General features: G+C 36.3%; 3 protein-coding genes across 3 annotated transcripts in view; 2 read left to right on the forward strand and 1 right to left on the reverse strand.

The window, feature by feature from the left end:
* Positions 1-10,664, reverse strand: part of LOC132110296 (ADP-ribose glycohydrolase MACROD2-like) — a 577,997-nt gene extending 567,333 nt beyond the window's left edge. The window contains exons 1-2 of the mRNA XM_059516865.1: positions 10,447-10,664; positions 7,807-7,911 (exon numbers count right to left, since the gene is read on the reverse strand). Coding sequence (XP_059372848.1) covers positions 7,807-7,911; positions 10,447-10,483 — 142 coding nt within the window. The 5' untranslated portion in view covers positions 10,484-10,664. The remainder of the gene's footprint in view (positions 1-7,806; positions 7,912-10,446) is intronic.
* A 3,715-nt stretch (positions 10,665-14,379) lies between these two features.
* Positions 14,380-16,657, forward strand: LOC132110559 (MAD2L1-binding protein-like). The gene is made up of 3 exons (XM_059517270.1): positions 14,380-14,774; positions 15,424-15,701; positions 15,788-16,657. Exons 1-3 carry the CDS (start codon positions 14,417-14,419, stop codon positions 16,316-16,318), a joined length of 1,167 nt encoding a protein of 388 aa, XP_059373253.1. The 5' UTR covers positions 14,380-14,416; the 3' UTR covers positions 16,319-16,657.
* Positions 16,658-19,974: 3,317 nt separating this feature from the next.
* On the forward strand, positions 19,975-21,931 carry LOC132110569 (cystatin-like). Its single transcript, XM_059517284.1, has 4 exons — positions 19,975-20,272; positions 21,204-21,314; positions 21,415-21,499; positions 21,533-21,931. The coding sequence occupies exons 1-3, from the start codon at positions 20,072-20,074 to the stop codon at positions 21,490-21,492; spliced, it is 390 nt and encodes a 129-aa protein (XP_059373267.1). The 5' UTR covers positions 19,975-20,071; the 3' UTR covers positions 21,493-21,499; positions 21,533-21,931.
* The last annotated feature ends 933 nt before the right edge of the window (positions 21,932-22,864 follow it).

Consider the following 22,864-nt stretch of genomic DNA (forward strand, 5'->3'; position numbering starts at 1 on the left):
GTATAAAGTGTTTTAATTCTACAATAAATGGTGTAAAAACGTCTGAGTGCTGCCTTCTTCAGGTTGAACGGTGGCTACTGCAGTTGATTTTTCCTATTGGATGTTGCGGTGGCAAGTGATGTAAGCGGTGGCAGGTGACGTAAGCAGTTTCCAGCCCACCACGCCCCTTGGTACGAGCTACCACGCCCTCGTCAGTATAAAACCATCTTGTTCAGTCAAAATCACTGTAGTGAGTCAGGAGTTGAAATTGCGAGTATTGAAAACGATCAGGATAGACTATTATAGCATCTATTTAGCATAACAATTATAAAGTTATTTATATCTTCAAGTTAGCGTAGATTTATCTGTATTTAGTACAGTGGTCAGGATGGTACGGAAGTGTGCTGGTTGTGACATCACTGCTGGACTGCATAGTTTTCCAACAGACTTTAAAATTAGGCGCCAGTGGTTGCATGCATTTGGCCTAGAAGACCGTGAGTTCCCGCCTAGAGCTGGAATGTACAGACTGCATTTTACACGGGGTTGCTTCTCCAACGCAATGGAGGTGGAAATGGGCTTCTCCACACAGCTCGCGCTGAAAAGCGACGCGGTGCGGGAGGTAAGACCGCAGTTTGAGCCAGCGGCTCGATTTGATATGAACAGACACCTCGACATCCTCCACTTCAGGTGAAGGTGGGGGAGAAAAGTCCTCTACATCAAATGATCGCTCTGTTGCAAAGCTACTTGCGTCATTACAGTCACTCTCCATTTTAGCGTCTCTGACAGCAGCTGTCAATCAATCCGTCACTGCGAGTCTCCGGATCACGCCGCACTCGCTCAGCCCCACCCTCGGTTCGTCCCCTCTATCTCCGCTGTGATCTGCCCACTTTTCAGCATTTTTCAAATATTGTCAGTGGGTGGAGTCAGACTCTGACCAGGTGTTTAGTTACCCTTTAAGGATTTCTTCAAATCATCTTTTAACTAAGATGGTACTTAAAGGGTTCATCATATGATACATGTACTTTTCCAAATTGTTTGAACTGAAACATGTGTTTGCAGTGTGTGTACACAACCAAACTATAATGCAGGGGTTAAAGCAAAAAAAAAAATCCTGAGCCTTTTTTTCCAGGGGCAGAGGTAAGTTGGTGATGGCAACATATGCAAGGTTATTATGCAAGGTTATTTTGCAAAAAAAAAAAAAAAACATGGGAGCACATTATTTGAAAGTTTTTCCTTGAAACCAACTAGTAATGTATCTGCCATTGCTATTAACCCTTGACAGGCTCAGACTACAGATTGTGGTGGGCTATTTGAAACAGCAAAACCAATAAAGCTCACTCACTACAATATATCAGAAAACGCACGTAAAGCTTAGCATGCTTTTCATATCAAGTTTTGCTGGTTAACTTTGTCCTTTACGGGGTACAAGATGACCTAAAATTTTAAACATGAAATTGTTTTATTCAAAAGAAATAGTGGCAAATTAAATACTAGATAAATTTGTATAAAATAGGAAACATACAAAGAAAGTTTACTACAGAAAACTACATTTTAGTTTAATTAACAACAGCAAAAACATTTAAATGCTCCAAGAACTTAAATAATGGGAAAAAATAGAAAATACACAAATGCAGAAAATTACAGTTCCAGTCAATTAACAAAAAAAGTGCTTCAAGAACTTAACGGCTAAGCTGAGGTTTACAGCGATTTGTTTCTGATCTATTTCTTCTTTCTTTTTTTATGGAATCACTCAGAACTCCTCCTTTTTAACATAATTGCAGAGGTTGATGAAGCTGGAGCAGAGGAGGTAAGGGAGGCTTTGGTAGGGCCATAAAAGAGAGGAAAGAACCTGGCTGGTCCAGAGGATGAGGCTGCTGATCCAGAGGTAGAAGTTCCTGGCCCAAAGGAGGTGGTGGATGGTGCAGAGGACATGGCTGATTCAGAGCTGGGAGTGGGTGGCCCAGAGGAGATAGTGGCTGGCTGAGAAGGAGAAGGTCTGGCTGGCCCAGAGGAGGTTGTGGCTGTCCCAAAGGAGGGTGGTCATTTGGCTGTACAAGAGGAGAAAGAGGAGGCACTGGATGGTCCAGCAGAGGCGGCTTAAACTCGCCTTTTGGTTTTTCTGGCCTGTTGAACTAGTTTGCTTGCCACCTCTGATGACCACATTATTGCGGCCTCCCTCATCCTTTTCTGCTTAAGTGCCTGCTCACTCTCCTTTTTTTTTTTGTAAGTGCAATTGGTATTTTTGGTATGATGACAGGCAGGACTGCCTCAAAGGCTGGTCTATGGTCACAGTTGAGGCTGTCCAGTGCCTAGCTTTCATTGTGGACTCTCACATTTTGATTCCACATTCAAGGAGCTTCTGTCAGCTTCGAGGATATCATCCATTAAACTGAATCATCCCTCCACCAGGGGGCCTGTGAAAATAAAAAGAAGGGCTTTTACCAGCTTAATCAGAGTGGGATACCTCACACCTCTCTCTGGATCTTCCAGAGATGTAGACTGGTGGCGCTGTGTTGCATCCACTCGGCTATCCTCTTCAATATAAACCTGGGCATGAGGAACAATGTCAATCTGGTATGCCTGAACCTCCCCCTCTAGTTGACCGACCTATTCTGGTGAAACAACATTAGACAAGGCCTCTCCTAATGCCATAAAAGCTCCACAGACAGAGTCACACTGAATAAGACATGGAGTCAGAGCAGAGAGTGAGGTGATTGTTTTGTTGTTCAGGGGAATATTTTTGAGTAGAAACTCAGCTGATTTTATGTAATCTTGAAAGCTGTAAATCTCTACTCTGGACATCGACCTTGAGGATCTCCTTAGCACTCAGCAGAATAGCCTTTGGCTTCATAAATTTGCTGAGCAGCTCACTCACAAGGGCCACCATTTCGACATGCAACAAGTGCACCATGGGCTTTTCATGTTGTAGTTTTTTTTGACAAACACTTGAAATGTTGTTAGGACACCTGCAAACGAAAAAAAAAAAAACCTTTAGATTCAACTTTTTTTTTTTTAAAAGAGTAATTAAAACTCGCAACTAGATGACATAGATATTAACTATATGATACTATGATAGATTTCTTTAAAGTTGGTTGCGGTTGTTGTAGAAGAGACCCGACTGTTCCATTTGTACCTTGTCCAAAGTAACCACCTGTCATCAGGGATGGACCATAACCATTGTTAATAACTATTATTAAAATCAAAAATTAAATTTATGCATTTAGCAGACGCTTTTATCCAAAGCGACTTACAGCGCATTCAGGCTAACATTTTTTACCTAACATGTGTTCCCTGGGAATCGAACCCACAACCTTTTGCGCTGCTAACGCAATTCTCTACCACTGAGCCACAGGAACATAATTACATTTATATTAAATTGCAAAGAGTTACCCTGCTCATACATGATACCTCTGAACAAGTAAACCATGACCTTCAGTCTTTCAAACTCTGTGAAGAGCACAGAGATCTGAGTCTTCCGTTTCGGTTTAAGCAGTGTTCTGGATGCTGTGGGCTGTTTTTGTTGAAGAACTTCCATTCTTCTTCTGTAGTGCACACACACACACAGACAGACAGGCGCATGCTCACACACATACATACATACATACATACATATACACATATGAGGACATTGTTTCACTACTGATCTGTTCCTTTCCTAAATAAAACCTAAGCACTCTAAACTGAGGATTAAAAGGCAGCACCTCATTACATTACATACAGCATTATAGCCTATAAGCAATGCATTTACTACAGATTACACATTAGAGTTACTTAACATAAATTGGTTTATATTACGTGATTTGTATTACCTGTATTTACAGTATGTTCTCCACTTGGATCCAGCACATGATAGTGCACCATCAGTACATCCAGGAATTCATTCAGCCTCCAGCATCTGAAGAAATCTGTTGTTGATCAGTTTGATCAAGCTCTTTGGAGGGAGATGGGGAAGAATCTGAAACTCTGAAAAAAAAATATCTCCTTCTGTTTTGGTGACTTCTCAATATCATAATATACATCAGAGCAGATATCGTCAACTTCTGGGCTAAACAGAACTCATGAGGGCCTTGGTGGCATTTGGACAGCATATTGACAGTGTCTCCAGATATGTCTAGGAGGTAAGGGTTTTCCTTTCTTGCTTGCGAATCAAGTCTAGTCTTCTTTCCCCTCGTGACTGTACAATTGTCCAGTAGAATACTAGTGACTCGTTTCCATTCAAGACCATTAGAGTGCAGGACATCTTTTAGTTCCACCATAAGTGCTGAGGCATTGGCAATATTACATTTCCTGCTTGCCATATGTTGGGTTGTTACTCTGATCGCATCATCAAAAAACAAACAATGATACTGAGAATTCGGTCTATGCTCTGGCTACAGGCTTCATCAATATTCAGTGAAAACATGCAATTTTTGAGCTTCTCAGACAGACGTTTTTTAAACTCTGGTGCTATGCCATGTGTATTTACCATATACTGTATAAAAACATGGGCGTAGTGTCAGTGAGGTCATCCGTAGATTTCTGAAGAGCATTTCTGAAGCTCAAAGTGAGCGAAGGGGGCTGTTGCCATCTTGGCAGCACATCACCGCACGTCACTCCCAGATCATCGAAAATGAACATGAAGGGCAATATTAGCTATATTAGACAAAAAAAATTTTTTGCACCAGGCTGTAAAAAAAACTTTCTGCTGTAAAGTTGGGCATTTTAACATGGGGAATCTATGGGACAAACTCCCTTTTGGAGCTAGCAGCCAGTCGATGAATTGCAGTTTTAGTCACTTCCTTGTTGGCTGCGGGAGAGAGCAGGAGGTTGCAGCTCGGTATTCACATAACTGGCATGCTGATTTGAAACAAACAGTCTTGTCAAAGCATTTTTGTCTTCAGCTAATTTTTTACACAGATTTACAAGCGGCTGAGAGATCGTGAATGATAAATCGTATTCTGCAATGAATGTGCACATGCATATTTTCAAAACACAATTAAAAACTGAGCTTAAAAAAATGGTTTAGGGTTCAATACACGTTAATCTCAATGTAAAGCATCTTTGGCATGCAGTCTGTTACAATAAAATAGCTTTGACTTTTTTTTTACTTTGACTGACCCCCCCCTTCTTACACAGAATAAGGCACGCAACATATTAAATAGTATTCTAAGCAGTGATAAAGGCTATGTCGATTAGCATTGAGAATAAGTCCAAATAGCCACCCTCATTGGCTAAAGTTATTTTCACTAACTTTGCCCACTTCTGCCTTTAATACAAATAGCATGTTACTTTTAAAAACTTTACTTGTGCAAATTGTATATACCACTATTTATACTGTAAATAGCAGCTTTGTATACAATGTGTAAATAGCCACTGATGACCAATGCAGTAGCATTTACAGTAATATACATACAAATGTAAGCATTGCTATATGATTCCTGTTGAAAAAGTTGTAAGAAATCTATAGTATGACACCCAAGTTCCTCATTTGCAGGACAGATGAAACCCAGAAACTCAGATCTGTCCCCAATGCTGAATGAACTGATCTGTATTGCTGGTTCAAAGCAATACAGGCACCATGCCTTTCTCATTGAAGCACTTTCTGTGTAATTATGTGAGAAAACAAGCAATATATCAAGAATTGGAGTGTATTCAAGTCTCTTATTAATATGATGTGTATAGCTTTTTATGAAACCTCTGTCCGACTGGGCCTAAAAAAAATTTTAATTCATGCTTTTTTCAAAAATGAAAATGCTGTCATCATTTACTCATCCTCATGTCATTTCAAAGCTGCAGGACTTGATTTTCTTTCATGATAAAAAGAAAATGTGTTTTTCATTATCGTTTCACTGAGCTATTTGCAGTACAGATGAAACCCATAATCTCAAAGCTGTACGTTATGCTGGAGATGCTAGAACCTTGGTCTGTTCTGGATCACAACCACACAGGCACTGTGCCTATACGTGTTCCTGTCACAATAAATGAATTAGAAAGCACTTTCTTTGTGAATTCTATAACATTCAATTCATTTCAAGTGTATTCAAGCATTTGTTGTATTCAAGCATTTTATGAATTTTATTTTTGTAAAAAAAATTATAAAAATGACTGTTTCCACTTTCTGTATGAAACATCTCTCCCACTGTGCCTCAGGGAAAAAAAGCAAAGTAATTCATGCTCGCCTGGATTTTTTGCATTCAGACGAACAAGATGAATAACACTGAAAAGAAAAATGCAGAGAAAAATTTCTTCAAGGAAATAAAAAATGTAAATGCAGTCTTCATTTACTCACCATTGTGCAGTTTCAACCCTGACTGACTTCTGTTTGACATGGCTTTTACATGAGGCTTCAAAAAGCACACATAGCATCATAAAAAGCTAGTACTACACAAATCTTCTGAAGTCACTGGTAGCTTTGTTTGTGAAGTGTAAAAGTGTGAAGTGTGAGATGTAAATCATCACTTACTGAAACATTTGCCACATTTATAAGAGGAGTGCAAATGTCTTATCTGTGAAAAAAAAAAAAAATCTTTTTTTGAGTTCAATTAATCTGTTGATCTACCGGTTCACACAACATATAAGGGTTAGGCTTGAGGGTAGGTAGATGACGACAGATTTTTCTTATTTGGGTGATCTAGGTCTTTAAAATCATTCCTGATCTTTTATGGCCAGTTGCAAACTCAGCCTTTATGTTTAAATTAAGTTTTAAAAACTAGTCCGACCAACGAGCAGATTCATTCAGACTTTTTTTGTTCAGATGTATGATTTTCTAAGGGGCTGTGAACACAACGCGTCTTTGCTTCTAAAAATGCAAGATGTAGTGCTCAGGAATGATTATTAAAAAGCTCAGCACAGAATACCTCTTCTGCCACGCTGCTGATAATTAAATAGTTGCCATGCTAACTTGCTTCTGTAAACAAAATCTTGCAACATGCCCCACCTCTAGGGTCTTCTAATTGGCAGCACAACTATCGTCATCCAGAAATAAGCTATGATTTTCTGAGCTGTCAGGGTCACACTGACCCATGTGTCCTTTCCCTTCAAAAGGGCAGCAAGTCACTTGCATGCAGAGTGATTATCATGTGTGCAGGCAGAGAAGGGCATGAAACAACCAGTACCTTCTTGCAGAATGACAATGCAATTTTAATATAACATAATATGCTCTTTTTGTTTTGACCAAGACACATACACTTCTGTTCAAAAGTTCAGGGTGGTTAAGCCTATGTTGACCTAGGCTGCACTTGTTTGATTAAAAATGTAGTAGAAACAGTAATATTGTGATTTATTATTAAAATTAACTTGTATCACCAATAAACAAATAACTTGTGTATATTATATATATATATATATATATATATATATATATATATTTTTTTTTTTTTTTTTTTTTTTTTTTTTTTTTTTTAAGTAATTTATTACTTTGACGGCAAAGCTGAATTATCAGCTTCATTACTCCAATCTTTAGTGCCACATGATCCTTCAGAAATTATTCTAATATACTGATTTGGTGCTCAAGAAACAGTTTTATTTTTGAAAATATTTGTGTGGTTTGTTATATTTGTGGAAATCTTGATACTTTTTTTTTTCAGGATTCTTCCAGTTCAAAATAAGTTCAAAATAACAGCATTTACTTGAAAATGAAATATTTTGTAACAGTATAAATGTCTGGACTGTCACTTTAGATCAATTGAACGCATCCTTGCTATAAAAAAAAAATCTTAATCTTAGTTCAAAACAGGTGAAGTGTGTAATTTATTCACCACTAAACAAACTGCAAATCATTTTCAAGCAGCTTTACCAAGTCTGCCATAGGTTAAAAAACAAATAAGTCAGAAAGGCGTTGAGATTTACCTGTATTATTGTCATGGTTTGCCCAGGTGGGAATCTTGTCCAATGGCACATAGTTTCCCCGATTATTTTTGCGCCTATCCTCTAAACCAAGACTGAATAAGTGCTCTGTAAAAAAAAAGAAACAATACTGTCATAGGAGACAGACAGACAAGAGCATGTCTTGTGAAGCAAAGCTAATCAGTTTGAATGAGCAGGGTTCATAAAGGTACATTTGCGACTAGCTCTATGCATCATGTCAGAGTGGTACTCTTTGGTGTGGTAATTGTGGCAGCAATGAAAGTGTGTGTGAGAAAGAAGTGACAAGCTAATGAGGGTACACTGTTCAGCATACAGCTGCAGGCCTGACATGGAACCAGACTGTGTGTGATCTGTTCCAACTCATGTACATGGACAATACAATTCAGTAATTTCCTAATTTTTATGTGGCCAAAATTTGAGAACTTGCGTTTAAATAAAGTTTAGTTTGCAATAGACTAAAGTTTACACAGTTGGTTTCTCATTACGGTCTATATTATCCTCCTTTCATTCTTCATCCACAGCTTGACATTTTTCTTTCTTAGGCTTTAGTTTCACTTTTGTTTCTCCCATTAATGCAACCTTTGTTGGCACTAAGTGACAAAACTCCTTACTAAAGTTTCATGGAAGAGATGGTTAAAAAAAAACTTCCAATAATTCTGTATTTCAAAGAAAAGAACATTAACTTTGAAAAAAGGTTTTGTTTCTTGTTTTTATCATAATCCAACAATTCTAGAAAACATTGTATTTTAACTTATTAAAACTACCTTGGTACTGACTGAATATGAAAATGAAATCAGAAATACACAAAACAAAGTTTTAGTAACTAAAATGAAACATTTGGTATTTCTAGAAATCGGTCCAATATACAATAGGGAAAATATTTATTTGATCCACTGCTGATTTTGTAAGTTTTCCCACTGAAATGAAAATCCAATTCTAACCTTTATATAATGCGTTTTTTTTATTATTATTCTGTCTCTATACATTAAAATAAACCTACCATAAAAATGACAGGCCTTTCATTTCTTTGTAAGTGGGCGATCTTACAAAATCAGCAGGGGATCAAATAAATATTTTCCCCAGCCACTGTAAAGTGTAACTAGTTATTATGTGGTAAAATAAATGGTAAAAATATAACAAGCTCTAAGAAGTTCCAAAAAAAGTGTTTTTTTTTATTTATTTAATTCAAGAAAAAGTCTACCTTGATATTTTTTATATAAACCTGCTCTGATGTGCCCCTGCCGTCACTACTGCTTTTTCAAGCTGACTGGCCCTACATCTGCCTTTTCAACCATATTTATTCATTTTTTTTTTTTTTTCATTTTTATCGTCCTGCACTCCCTATTGCTACACGAATGAAGATCTGTTTCACAAAGGCTGCTTTATGAGTGCAATGTGTACTTTTTTAAAATAGCACAAAAGCCAACAAACCGGATTCATTTCATCAAGTCATCATCAAAAGATATTATAACACAAGTACCTGAAGTTTGTTCACTGCAATGCACTGCATTACTCACCATAACACACCAGCTCTCATCATCTACATGCATTTGATTTATGATAGCAGACCAATAATATGTGTCGAGTAGCATCACTGTCAACCTAATGATTAACAGTCCTGCAACTTCATAGGACATATCATAACCATACTCCACTGGAGGCCAAATGTTCAACAATCAATAAACTGTATTGTCATGAACTTCAGGTGATGTCAAGAACAGGAGGCAGTGCTTGTGCACTTCAAATTATTAAAAATAATCGTATTTTAATAATAAAGTGTCTCTGTTGTAAAGCAAAATCATAAATGTTCTCAGGACAAAACAAGCTAAACTATGATATTAAACAATGCAGAACGGCCAAACACACTATCAAAGTTGCCTTATACCATCCTGTTCCCTGAAAGCAAATTTCTAGGAAAGTTTAGCTCCAACTCTGCTCAAACACACCTGATCCAACTAAACACACCTGATCCAACTAAACACACCTGATCCAACTAAACACACCTGATCCAACTAAACACACCTGATCCAACTATTTTTTTAGCAGTATGCTTACCGTTTTAGACAACATGTCTAGAACTAAACTACTTATGAAGGTGGATATCCAGGACCAAGATCTAGCAAAAGTGCATGCATGCATGGCATTAATTTCATTAAATGTTTAATTAACAGAACTTTTAATTCGTAGTTAAGCTGATGCATTTATACAACCTGCCTCACATGTCAGTGGTCGTAGTTCATGGAAAGCACCAGGTTGGGGATTTTATTTTATCATAAGGCGTTTCACTGTGTCAATCAAACCTGTACATGTTCCAATTCATTTATAAAAGTTTAAACACCAATTAATGCATTTATATTTGCATTTTAACAGCTTTCTAACGCTGAACACATAAGGGCCTTGATCCGAGCATCACTCACTGATGCTCCACCTGCATCTGAAGGTGTGCATCTGTCTATGCTGTTGATTCAAGAGGCAGAGCGTCTATAAGACGAAATTTCTCCCGCACGTGCGTGCATGGACGCCAGGTTAAAGCCGGTGGATGTCAAGCCCCAAACTGACACTACCGTTATGAATCATGTATTTAAATAAAAGACACACGACCAGAGTCCAAGAGAAACTTACCTTTCTCCGCTCTCCATTCCTTTTTCTTTTTGCTCATGGTGCGGTGGTGTGAGGGCTTCTGGTAAATGGGTTTTGAGTTAAGCAACCCCAGGCTCACAGAGAAATGCGCGCTGAAACTCGAGAGAAAGTCAAAGAGCTCCTGTAGCGTGATGCCTCACCTGAGAAACTGTCAGATTGTAGTTAGTGGGGAGACTGTGCGCGGTGATGCAACCTACCTTAATGCTATCAGTGGAGGCTGCGTGGAAAATGCCGCTCGGCTATTGGTCGGCTCGTACGCGGAAGCGGTGTTGCGATTGGATGGTTTCATGCGGCAGTCCGATAAAACGCGCATACGCTTGACGTGCGCTAGGTTAAGCGTCAAAGCGTTGTGTAGTGCTGGTAGGGTAGCAACCGCGGGGAGCGAGTGAAAGAGTGTGTGGTAGCGGTGATGTGCAACTTTATCAATACACTTTTGACCTAGAATCTATATATCTATCTATCTATCGATGTGTAAATCTATAATAATCTGAAATTCCTTTATCAACATACCGTCTTTAACCCTCTGGGCTTCTTCGGGTCAAAAAAGACCGAAACCATGTACGTTTTAAATTTTTAAATTTTTTTGCTTCATCGGAGGGGGATGAAACTTGGTGACTTTTGTTGTATTACCTATGTGAACACACAAAAAAATCAAGGAGATGATTCTGATATGTTAAAGGGTCGTAAAAAAAAATTGCACACTTAGCTTCCTACGGGTCAAAAATGACCCACATAGGAAATGAATGGGAAATACAAGAAAATCCGAAAACTCAGAGAAACTTTGGTGGTACAAACTACAGATCAGCCACTGTGCAGAAAAAAAGTGTACAGCAATGAAGGGGTGACACTCTAAAACATCAAGAGTGCAAATAAGACACCCTCCCCCCCACACACACACACCCACACACACAAACACACACACACACAGAGAAATTAACTGGTAAGACTGAAACAGCAAATTTTGCTATATTTTACTATATAATCATAATAACTCCAAAACTATAGCAAGGAGAGTCAAAAGGTAGGTATCGTTTGAAAGAACTCTTTTTAAATTTTTCAAAAATATAAATTAGATTACATTTAGACATTGTCCTGCAGAGAAATTGCGGATAAAAGACAAAATATATATATAATTTGTATTATGATTTTGCATATCTTTCTTATTTGTCATGGAATAACTCAGGAAGGAAATAAGGTAGGAGGAAAATTCTTTTTTAGTGAAGTCCCCCTACATGTTAGCTGCATCTGGATAAAAAATAATAATAATTTGGATAAAGGAATCAAAAGTTACAGCATTTGGAACAGAGATAGCCTTTTTGTACAGTCTTTGACGCCCCCTCATGGGCAATTGTTTCTCCATGAAGAATATCTAGTCATAAAAGCAATAGATTATGTTAATTTTAGGCTCATTGTAATTGTAATAATATGCTGTAAAAAATGAAGTGCCATTTTCAATGATCTGTGAATGTTTCATGAGCTGTATGATGTTTTTGACACATTGCAGTACATTATTTTATAGATTATGAAAAAAAAAGAAATTGTATTTATCACCAAATAACTCAGCAATACTTAAGATTTTTTCAAAGTGGATACATTCACTGTAAAGGTCATACCCTAAGCTTTCAAATGACATCAACTTTGTGTTAATCAAGGCAATATTTTTGAAAAATATGGTAATGAATATTTTCGCAGCTAGGTGGCGCCTGCTGGCGGTACACTCGGTTTTAGAGGGATTACTCAGCACTCGTTAAGAGTTAATAAATGTGATTAGATGCATTAAAAAGCTGAGATCCTAAGCTTTAAAATGATATATAGATTGTGTTGTTCCATTCAGTGGTTGCTTAGTAATTCGATTTTTTTTCTTTCCAAATGGGAATAAAAAAAATAAATAAAAAAAAGCTATGGCAGCCTATAGGCGGTTACAGGACATTACACACATTTATTATATTTTAAAGCCACTGGATGGCGCTCTTCTCACTTGAATTTTTTTTTATTTTAGGCCTGCACTCTATTTTGATGTGCAATGGTGCATTTATTGAAAAAAAATTAAAATTAAAATAAAATAAAAATATATATATTAATTCTAATGGAAAAAATTGCTCATAAAAAATATATAATTAATGCAAAGTATCATAAAAATCTTTAAAAATTCTAAATAATATACAAAAAATATTATTGAACAAAAATATATTTGATTGGTTTTCCTGGGAAAAAAAAAGTTACATTTTTAAGGCTTCGGTCTTTTTTGACCCGGAGGAAGCTAAGTGTAACCCATTTACGAAGAAGCCCAGAGGTGTAAACGATGGCAATATGTGAAGTGGAGCGGTCATTTTACGTTCTTATTCATAAATCGGTAGAGCGATCTGGATCTGCGAATTGTCTCATTTTATAAATCAAATCACATCACTGAGAAACTGGATGCTAAATGACTACAAAATCACTGCACACAGTACCGTGCATCTGCATAAGTCGCAATAATTGTAATCAGTATTCAATTAATTTTTATTATATTTATGTATATACCGTTTAGTATTTAATGAAATTATTAATAATGAAGCCCAAGTGCCACTTACAGGCCTATTATTTGAAGTAGGCTAGCGAAATGGTGACGTGAAAGGGTTATATTATATTTACATTTAGCAGACGCTTTTATCCAAAGCGACTTACAGATGAGGACAGTGGAAGCAATCAAAAACAACAAAAAGAGCAATGATATATAAGTGCTATAACAAGTCTCAGGTTAACACAGTACACGTAGCATGTATTTATAGCATATATTTATACATATTTATTTATATTATTTATTAAAGGGTATTATTAAAGGACTTTATTATATTACCATTTTTATAATTATGCAGCATTATGAAAGTGTCTTATGTTCATCAAGCCTGCATTTATTTGATCAAAAATAAAGAAAAAAATATATTAAATTGTACTGTAATTGTAATTGTATTGTTCTCAAATTTGATCAATACATTAAGTTACAATAATAAGACAGTATATGATTGTTACTATTCAAATCAAATCAGTATCAACAAACTACATCTTTCCACTGCAGAGGAAACACAGAAGCTGCATCGAAAGTGCCATTTAGATGTATTTACTCAGACTGTTTAATGAAGATTTGAGGTTCTGATAAGTTGAGCCACTGATGTCACATGGACTGTTTTACCTTACTTTGTTTATGGACCTGGGAATATTACATTTGCATTGCTGTCTATAGGAGGGTCAAATAACGCTCAGATTTCATTAAAAATATCTTAATTTGTTTTCTGAAAATAAACGTAGGTCTAATGGGTTTGGAACGACATGAGGGTGAGTAAATAATGACAGAATTAAAATATTTGGGTTAACTATCCTTTGAAACCTTATTTTGACGTTCTAAGCATTATCGCCTTGTTCAAAAAAATATATTTTATTTCATATTATCAGTTAATATTTAATTAAGAAAAAAAGTTTAATTGACAAAACACGATTTAAAGTCTTTAAAGTCATGACAGAATCTGACAGACCCAACAATAACCTAATAACATTTCGTCAAAATGACCCAAGAATCAGGATTAGGCTATATGAAAAAGAAATCTACCTCCAGAGGGCGTCATTCGCCGCTTTGCTTAAGATTCGAAGAGAGAACAAATCTAATAAAAAGACAGGAAAAATTGCTTAGCTATTAAGAAAAAACAAATCTGTATTCTCAGGCTAACCGATTATTTATTATATATATATATATATATATATATATATATATATATATATATAGAGAGAGAGAGAGAGAGAGAGAGAGAGAGAGAGAGAGAGAGAGAGAGAGAGAGAGAGAGAGAGAGATAATAAAAAGAAAAAACGTGAAATAAAAATGCAAGCACGGGACTCTTATTAGATTTCCCACGATTTCCGGTTCCCATGTTTCCCATGATGCCGTGCCGTGCCCGGTGCGTAAACTCAAACAGTAGAAATGGAAGAGGGATCGAAGAAGAGAGAGTTTGAGCGTGCAAACATGACCGTCATCAAACATAGCAAAACCAACGAAGTTTCTAACAGCAGCTACAACACAATTATCCACACCGATCAGTGTACATCTCACGACGAAGAAGAATCAAAGGTTTCATCTGACGGAGAGAAGGAGAGGAACATTTTGTGCCAGGTCGATAATCCTGAACCCTCCGGTAAATCTAAAGTGGAACATTTGTACCTGCTGGACAACAGTGGTGAGACTGAGAGAGACGGGGAGCCCTTAAACCCATCACTGGACAAAGAAAATAGAAACAGCCGCACACATACGAGAACAGAACATAGAGCTGACGATAATGATGGTAAGTACTGGCAAATGGGTAACGTAGATTTCCTATCTATACTTCTCTATAGTAATAGTAATAAGAAGTTGATCACAAATGAGAAGTCTAAAGAATATAAACTTATCTTGTGTGTGTGTGTGTGTGTGTGTGTGTGTGTGTGTGTGTCTGTCTGTCTGTCTGTCTGTCTGTCACGGTCCTTTGGTCAGGATCGAGTGACAAATGACATTTTAATGTTTTTTCTTTAAATAATTATAAGTAAAACATCTGCTAAATGTCGGCTTCTGGAAATTGATGAAAGTAATTTACATGATTTTTCAAGTACATGTTTTAAGCTGTTCGAGTCTCTTAATTGTATATTTTAATGAAAATAGTGCAATTTAACACTTTACATTGATTGTAGCATGTATATGGTAATGTATGGTGAAACGAATTTTCTTTTAAGCAGACAGATGTTAGCTTTTGAAACTTGCAGTACAGATTAAAAAGTATGTCTTTATAGTATGTATGCCCACAGCATCACGCAAAAAAAATATTATTGTACCATTAATAATTTTCGATCTGGACAAAAAAAAAGAAAAGTGTCATCATTTATCTCATTGATGTTTGCTACTTTAGTCTGTGCCTCTGAAAATCTTTGAATTTTTGATTCCACTGTTTTTATTTCAAGGCTGCCAACAGATGGAGGCTTTGGCCAGTTCTTCTTGCAGTCAAAGGGATTGTGAATCTAATGGAGTGTCTGCAAACCACATTGATGATGAGGAAATATTCAGGAGAGCAAGAGAAGAAGGACGAGTGAATGTTGTCTTTCCCGGCCGTATCACCCAGGATGGTTGCTGTAGATTTGTTTGTGAGCTTCTGAAGTGTGTTCTTTACCAGCGGCAGCAGATGCCCATGACATATGACCAAATGGTGTTCTTCCAGAAACAGCAGCATAATGCCACTCAGGTATTACAGAAGACCTCATTTGATTAGATATACCTTAATTTATAAATCTAATAAAGTTTGACGTAATTGTGCTGCCTTTCTCACAGACAGTGGACACGATAATTCGACGGTCTGTAAAGACATCTGAGGGCTTGGATTGGCGTCGGTGCCAGCGGACGTTGCAGGAGCTTGATGAAGTGCTGGCCCACCTTGAGGCACTGTTTTCTCTCAGCCGAGTTCCTCGTGTGCTTTTCATGCTGGGTGGGTCTACCATCATTCCCACGGAGCTGTATGAGGTGAACATGGAAGCGGTGGCCGTAGGGGCCGGGGAAAACAGCTTAAGGACCTCAACCTGTCTAAGACAGCTTTTCCGCATGTTGTTTGTGGCTGACCTGTTGTCAGAAACCAAGTCTGTGCGCCTCGTGACTACCACAGTCATGGCTCTGGGTCACCGGGATTGTGGCGTGACTGGGTTTAAGCCCAAAATGGATTTTAAAGTTCCTACAAAAGTGAAAAGGCAAGTCATCTCTATAGCCAGTGATTTGTCTCTCACTGGGGAGTTACAAAAAAGTAAAAGAGATCTGGAGGACTATATATGGTTTCAAGCCCCTGTCACAGTGAAAGGTTTATGTAAATGATAAGAGAATAAAGAGTAGCAGATTTCAGGGAATGTTAAAATATAGACCACTCCATTCTCAGGGATCACTGTACGACTGACCAAAAGTATATGGGCTATTGTTTTATTTTTAGTTTTTTATTCACAAATTCTTAATTTAAATTTAAAACCTCTGATTTTTTTTTATGCCATGTTTACATTGTCATCAGGTAATCTATATATTTGACATTATTAATTTTACAGAATACAGTGATGTTTCTAATGTTTAATAATTTTGGCTGCTACTCACTCCAAGACCATTTGTACCAGTTTGTATGTCAGCATGAATTAAAACCAACTGCTTGATGGCAGCTTCTGGAAACTGATGCATGTACGTGATTTAATTTACTTCAATATAATGAATGATGTGTTTTAGGCTCTTTAATTCTATCAGTATATATTTTCTCCGAAATACTGCATTTTAACACTTTCTTTGTATCTGTAATGTATCTTTTTACTGTTTGTTTTAATTTGCATTTCAATTAATTTACAAAAGAACATTTAATCTTGAGGACAGGGTTCATTAAATCTGGGTGAAATGGTGCAGACTGATGATTGAAGCATGTATGCTATAAAGTTTCTTTTTATCAGGCAGATGTTCGCTTTTCATTTTCAAAAATGTTTACTGATTTGAACAGTACAGGAGTTTTTATGCTCATTGAGAAAATGTGCAAAATTATATTGTACATAAATTATTTATATAACTTAACTTGGGTCATTGAAAAATCGCAACATTCCTAAATGTTGAGCCTTGCATTTCCAACTGAATTAACTTCAGATTGTTGCATGCACTAATGATACTAAACGTAAATGAGAGCAATGTGTTATTTTCTTCAGATACTGAAATAAAGCTGTCATTTGTGGCTTTTGCTCTCCACTTTCTGCACAATTTGAATGATGTCTTGAGCTATCAGGGTTATTCAAAGGCAGCAATGTGTCCCCTTCAGAGCATGAGAAGAATTATATTTGTTTTATTTGAAATATATTTACATGATTACATATCAGATCAGAGTTAAAGTAAACATTTAGATGAAGTATGAGTATTTACGGAGACCCTAAAGGGATATGGTGGTGGAAAAAATGTCAAACTTTTGCTTTTTGGCAAAACATCTGTGAACGTACGGAGCTATTTGGACCACTGAACGCTGTAAAGTAAACAAGAGGTGTTTGTCCAAACTCAAGTTTTGTGAATGCAAAGTATCTTGGGGTAATGCAAAAGTTTTGTGAGAGAACACAAGTCTCCTATCCCGTATTGTATTCAACACCATGTCCATTTAGGAGCTCAGTAAGTATTCACTTTGAGTCGCTACAAAGACTTTTTAAACTTACACTCTGTCCACCCTCGTCTTGAAATCTTTCTTCCGGTCCCCTTCTAAAAGCGCATTAAGGAAATGAGGGAACAATAAGTGACTAAACCACTTTTTTTTTTTACATGTTGCATCCAAGTTCATCAAAGGAACTATCTAAAATATGTAAAAGTTACAAAGTTTGGGATCCGTATGATTTTGTAATAATAATAATAATATTTTATTCAGCAAGGATGTATTAAATGAAACAAACTGTATAATGTAATTTAAAAAAAAATGGTTTCAAATTAATGTTTTTTTCTTCTGAACTTTCTGTTCATCAATGAGCATGTCTTACTTGGCTAAATCACAGCGAACCTCTTCCCACCATGCACCGGGGCAATAATACTTAATATTGTTGCATTGTTTGACCACTTATCAGTTTTCTTCAAATTGCAGTTGTTTGAGTTGTCTTGTGTTGTCAAGATGAGATTGTTTCTTAAATAAAATTACAATTCAAGGTATTTCATGAATGTTGAGTCTAAATGTCATTTAAAATAAGCACATTGCTCTTTATGGCATGTACTTTTTTATAGAAAACAGACAATTGACATTTACTTAACATTTAAAAGTCACAATGATTAGTTAAAATAATTAAAAGTATACGAAAAAAGCCATGTATGCACATTTACAAACTGGACAAACACAGAAGTCTTTTTACAAAGACGAATGTTGTGAAGTTGCAGGAAACTGGTACAGTGACCTCGAAATGACTAGGCAAGTTGCACACCAAATGCCTTTTCCAGACAGAGCTGTGTTGAACTGTGCTAGCAGTATAACAGTTGTGTCGTTATCTATCATGAATGTTATCAAGTGATGATGATGGCTTAGGGTAGAGTTAAAGGGTTAGTATTTGTTTCAGTGTTGTGTCGGCATGCAGCATGTGATTGACATGACCAATGAAACGTGCTTAATGTTAGTTGTCTGAGAGGAAAAGTCATGCGATGCAGACTCTGCTCAATTTTTTCTAAACTCCTGTTCTTTTGTCTGTCACTAATTTGCAGTTTGTGTTATCATAATATTGCAGTTTTGTATTTTGTAAATAGGCTTATATATCAGTTTATGAATCCACAAATGGCTCTCTTTGACCATAGTTACTGTCTTTTCCAAATCAGTGCTGAGATGATAATACATTATTACATTCATCATAAGTTTGCAGTTAAACTCTTCTGGACAGTGTGTCTCCAGAAGTAGGGTAAAAGCCTCCTGGGGGATCCAGGAGCAAGTTCAGGCAACTTTTTTAACAATCGACTGTTCATAGAACAGTGCCACAATATACATTTTTAAGAATTAAAACATAGTACAAAGCTAGAGAAACTGTACAGGACCATTTGGAATGGTAATATGAAATGCTTTTAAAAAATTCCCAGGCCGCTGACTTATGGTAATTATCACTGTGACTTTGCACGAGGTTAAACCATGTTTACTCGAGTTAAAATAACTTGCAAAGGCCTGATTCTGTAAGAGTTGCAGTGAATGAGTGTTGTCTGAGCTTTCTCTCAAAAAGCAACATTGGAGGACTGAAACTAGAAAAAAAAAGTGTTAGCGAGTCACAGCCCCAAATTGAAAGAGTATTTTGGTATTTTGTTTTATAAGGAAGACCACAGTGTACTACCCCTGCTTTTGTCGAGTTCACAGAAGGTGCAGGGACAGATTTATAAAACCATAAGCCATAAAGACCTGCATGTTCTATCCAAGCTGCTTATACAAATAGAGTCAACAGATTTCTCAATACAAAAAGAAAGAGACATTATAAAAATTCAGACACAGTGGCTGAACCAGACGTCTGAATTGTAAAGACTTTAAAATTAAAATGTATACAACAAAAATCATCAAATCATTACAACAAACATCAGGTAGGAGGAGCAGATATCTAAATAAATAAATAAATAACCATATGTATAAACCAAAATCAAGTGATTCCAGTTATTTTAACATTCAGTTACTTAACTGTATTATTTTCTTCAAAAATCTCAACCAACTAAAAACAACTGTATAGCAAAACAGGGAATACAATTTAGATTTGTTCCACATAAAAATTCTTAATTACGTTCTGATATTTCAACAAATATTTAGCATATGTCTAAAATTATCCGCGAAACAATGTCAGTTAATTGCAATGGGTAAAGAGGAAGACTAAAAAGAATGTTCTAATACAGTGCACGCCTTACACGTGCTGTAATTAAAAAAAAAGAAAAAAGAAAGACAAAACAATGCATTTTTCCAAACCCTTTGCCTCTCTATGAATCTGATTGGTAGAGTCACGACGCCCCGCCCCTACATGCAGTTCTACAGGGCGTGACGCTTGTTTATGTAATCTCAGATTTGGTTGCAGTTTTGGTTTGTCGACAAGGAAGAATCAAGACAGGACCAGTCAATCCCGTTCAAGCATGTATTTTAAGATGATTGTATCGTTTTTGGCCGTGACTTTAGCCGTGGCGAGCGATGGGATTCCTGGAGGCCCTATAGATGCCGACATTAACGATAAAGGGGTTCAGGATGCGTTACAGTTCGCAGTGACCCAGTACAACAGCGAAAGTAACGATGCGTATGTACGTCAGGTTACCGAGGTCATCGACGTACAACAACAAGTAAGTAACTAACTTAGTTTTAAATGTTTGTTCGGTTTTTATTCCTTTAAACTGGGGACGTCGCTGAATCGCACCTAGTTCCTCTTAGAGCGCTGTCACGATGACTTACAGTGGTGACGTCATCAAACCTGCTCTTATTTACATAACGGGTCTGTTTAGAGCAAGACGGGCGTCATCAGTCAAAGGGGTGTATACGTATAACAAACTGTTTTGATGTTTCTTAGTTTTACTTTATTTCTTAATAGTACGTTATTTTATGTTCATTTAAGCTTTTTTTTATCAAGACTCTGTAGTCAAGTAGTGACTAGTATCTTTTTCAATGTAAATAGTAACCCCATATGCTATAGAATTTAATGGCAAACAATTGCAATTTGTTAGTATAAATGGAATTAGAGTCATGTCACTATTGTTATAGTGACTAGTAGCCAACTAAATAGATACCTTGTGTTGGAATAAGTATCTAATCTTACTCTTATGAGTAATTACTGGAGAAACTGATAATACGGATAATGAAGAGACCAAAATTGTTAAAACGGTAAAAGCATTTAAAGATTTGTTCAAAATTGTGTAAAGTCTCAGAACCATAAAATTGTTCCTAGTTGTACAAAGAGAACAAACAGAATCGTTTGCCTCAACTTGAAAGCTATTTATATGCTACATAAGATAGAAATATTTTATATCAGGTAAGAGAGTAAAGTATTGTTCAGATGTTGTTTGCTAGATATGTTCAACAAATATTGAAACTTGGAAAGAGAGAGAATAAGAGGGAAAGCTTTCTCCAGCATAACTTTGTAAGACAGTGGCTGCCTTTAACTTAAGTAAATTATTTATTTTAGGAAAAATTTTGGGTGCCACAGTTTTGTTGTTGTTGTTGTTTTTAACCTGGGGTTGGCCCAACCTTCTCTGAACATGTTTCTGGTTAACACTCCAGGTTGTCTCTGGCCTGAAATACATCTTCACTGTGAAGATGGGCAGAACCACCTGCAGAAAGGGTGTAGTTGGGACCCAGTGTGCCATTCATGAGGATCCTAGTGTTGCACAGGTGAGACACACTGTCTAAATTACAATATTGTGGTTATCTGTTTACATTTCTTGATTTCCATGTTAAAAGAGATTGACCCTTTTTGTTTTGTTTTTTTAAGGTCACTCAGTGCAAAATAACAGTCTGGAGCCAGCCATGGTTAGACTCCATTAAAGTGCTTGAAAACACCTGCAAGTAGAGCTTGTGACGAGTGCAGTTTGGGGCTTTTCAACATTCAAGCAGCAATACAATTTACTTGCTTTTGGTAATAATGGTGAACTTTAGGTCTTTACTCTTGATAAAATAGAAATTACATTTGTCCTGAAAACCTGTCAACAACAAATCATTATAAAACAATGCTTCATTAACACATAATCATGTAATCTCATTAGAATCAACTGCTCTGAAAAAAAGCTACAATTTATAGGAATTTCTAAATGATAAAACGCATGTTTCTACATTAGTTCATTCTTTACTATTAAAACACAATATGTCTGTGTGCTGTGTTTATTTGGTTTAATTTATTATGGAAGTCATAATGACCTGACGTTTCAAATTCTAGTATAGAGAACACTGTGTTAGTGTAGGCCTGTGTATTATTTTATGTATGTATAAATAAACATAAAGAAAAACAATAATCCAACAGTAAAATTTATGTTACAATAATAGTTTAATAAGAGCTACCAGGACTGTGACCTGTAGCACGAAGCGAGATGAACAAACTCATTAAATTAACAACAAACTCATTAAATTAACTGTTACTGTAATATATGGATCGGTTTCTGAAATGAAAAGCAGATCTGGGAGACAGACCTGTGCAAGCAAAAGCTTTGAAGAATGTGGTGAGAAAATACGATGCTGAATACATTAATTTGGTTCTATAAGAGCAGGTACTGAGACTAAGCATGGATGCTTGAACTTATTTGTTATGTTTTTTTCTTTTTCTTTTCTTATAGTTGCCACTGGGCAAATATGTTGTATGCATCTCTTCAATGTCAAAATTGAAACTCCCCAAATATTTGCATCTAGCTTATAATCTCTTGAATATGAAAACACAACAAATCCATTTGTTCTTAAAGTGGTGGAACATAGTGCAGCACAAAGTGCAGCCATTAAGTTGACTCAACAGGATATTGTGTATCACAACCCTTAAAGATATAAGTTATGTTTTAGGTGGTATATTATGAAAGCAAAAAGCAGAAAACGAGACCAATAACCTTAATTTATTAACCTATTGACACAGTATACCCCAAGATACACTCTTAAAAATAAAGGTGCTTCACAATGCCATAAAAGAACCTTTTGTCTAAATGGTTCCATAAAGAACCTTTAACATCAGAACAACCTTTCTATTTCACAACAGGTTCTTTGTGGCGAAAGAAGTTTGCATGTCATTGAGAAATAAAACATGGATAACATCTAGAAAAATACTAACAAAAGGAAAATGACAGCTATAAACTGTGGAAACAATAGTTGCCATGTGGGCTTAAATGGGTTAAATAAAAAGCGCCCAACTGTAAAAAAAAAAAAAAAAAAAAAAAAAAATGGCTTTCGGGGGTGAACAAAGTCCT

Source organism: Carassius carassius, chromosome 30 (genome assembly GCF_963082965.1).
Source record: "Carassius carassius chromosome 30, fCarCar2.1, whole genome shotgun sequence".
NCBI classification, from domain to species: domain Eukaryota; kingdom Metazoa; phylum Chordata; class Actinopteri; order Cypriniformes; family Cyprinidae; genus Carassius; species Carassius carassius.

Coding starts and splice junctions, on each gene's coding strand:
- LOC132110559 (XM_059517270.1), top strand. CDS start 14,417: ATGGAAGAGGGATCGAAGAAGAGAGAGTTTGAGCGTGCAAACATGACC. Junction 14,775..15,423: donor TAGAGCTGACGATAATGATG/GTAAGTACTGGC, acceptor TTTTATTTCAAG/GCTGCCAACAGATGGAGGCT. Junction 15,702..15,787: donor AGCAGCATAATGCCACTCAG/GTATTACAGAAG, acceptor CCTTTCTCACAG/ACAGTGGACACGATAATTCG.
- LOC132110569 (XM_059517284.1), top strand. CDS start 20,072: ATGTATTTTAAGATGATTGTATCGTTTTTGGCCGTGACTTTAGCCGTG. Junction 20,273..21,203: donor TCATCGACGTACAACAACAA/GTAAGTAACTAA, acceptor TTAACACTCCAG/GTTGTCTCTGGCCTGAAATA. Junction 21,315..21,414: donor AGGATCCTAGTGTTGCACAG/GTGAGACACACT, acceptor TGTTTTTTTAAG/GTCACTCAGTGCAAAATAAC.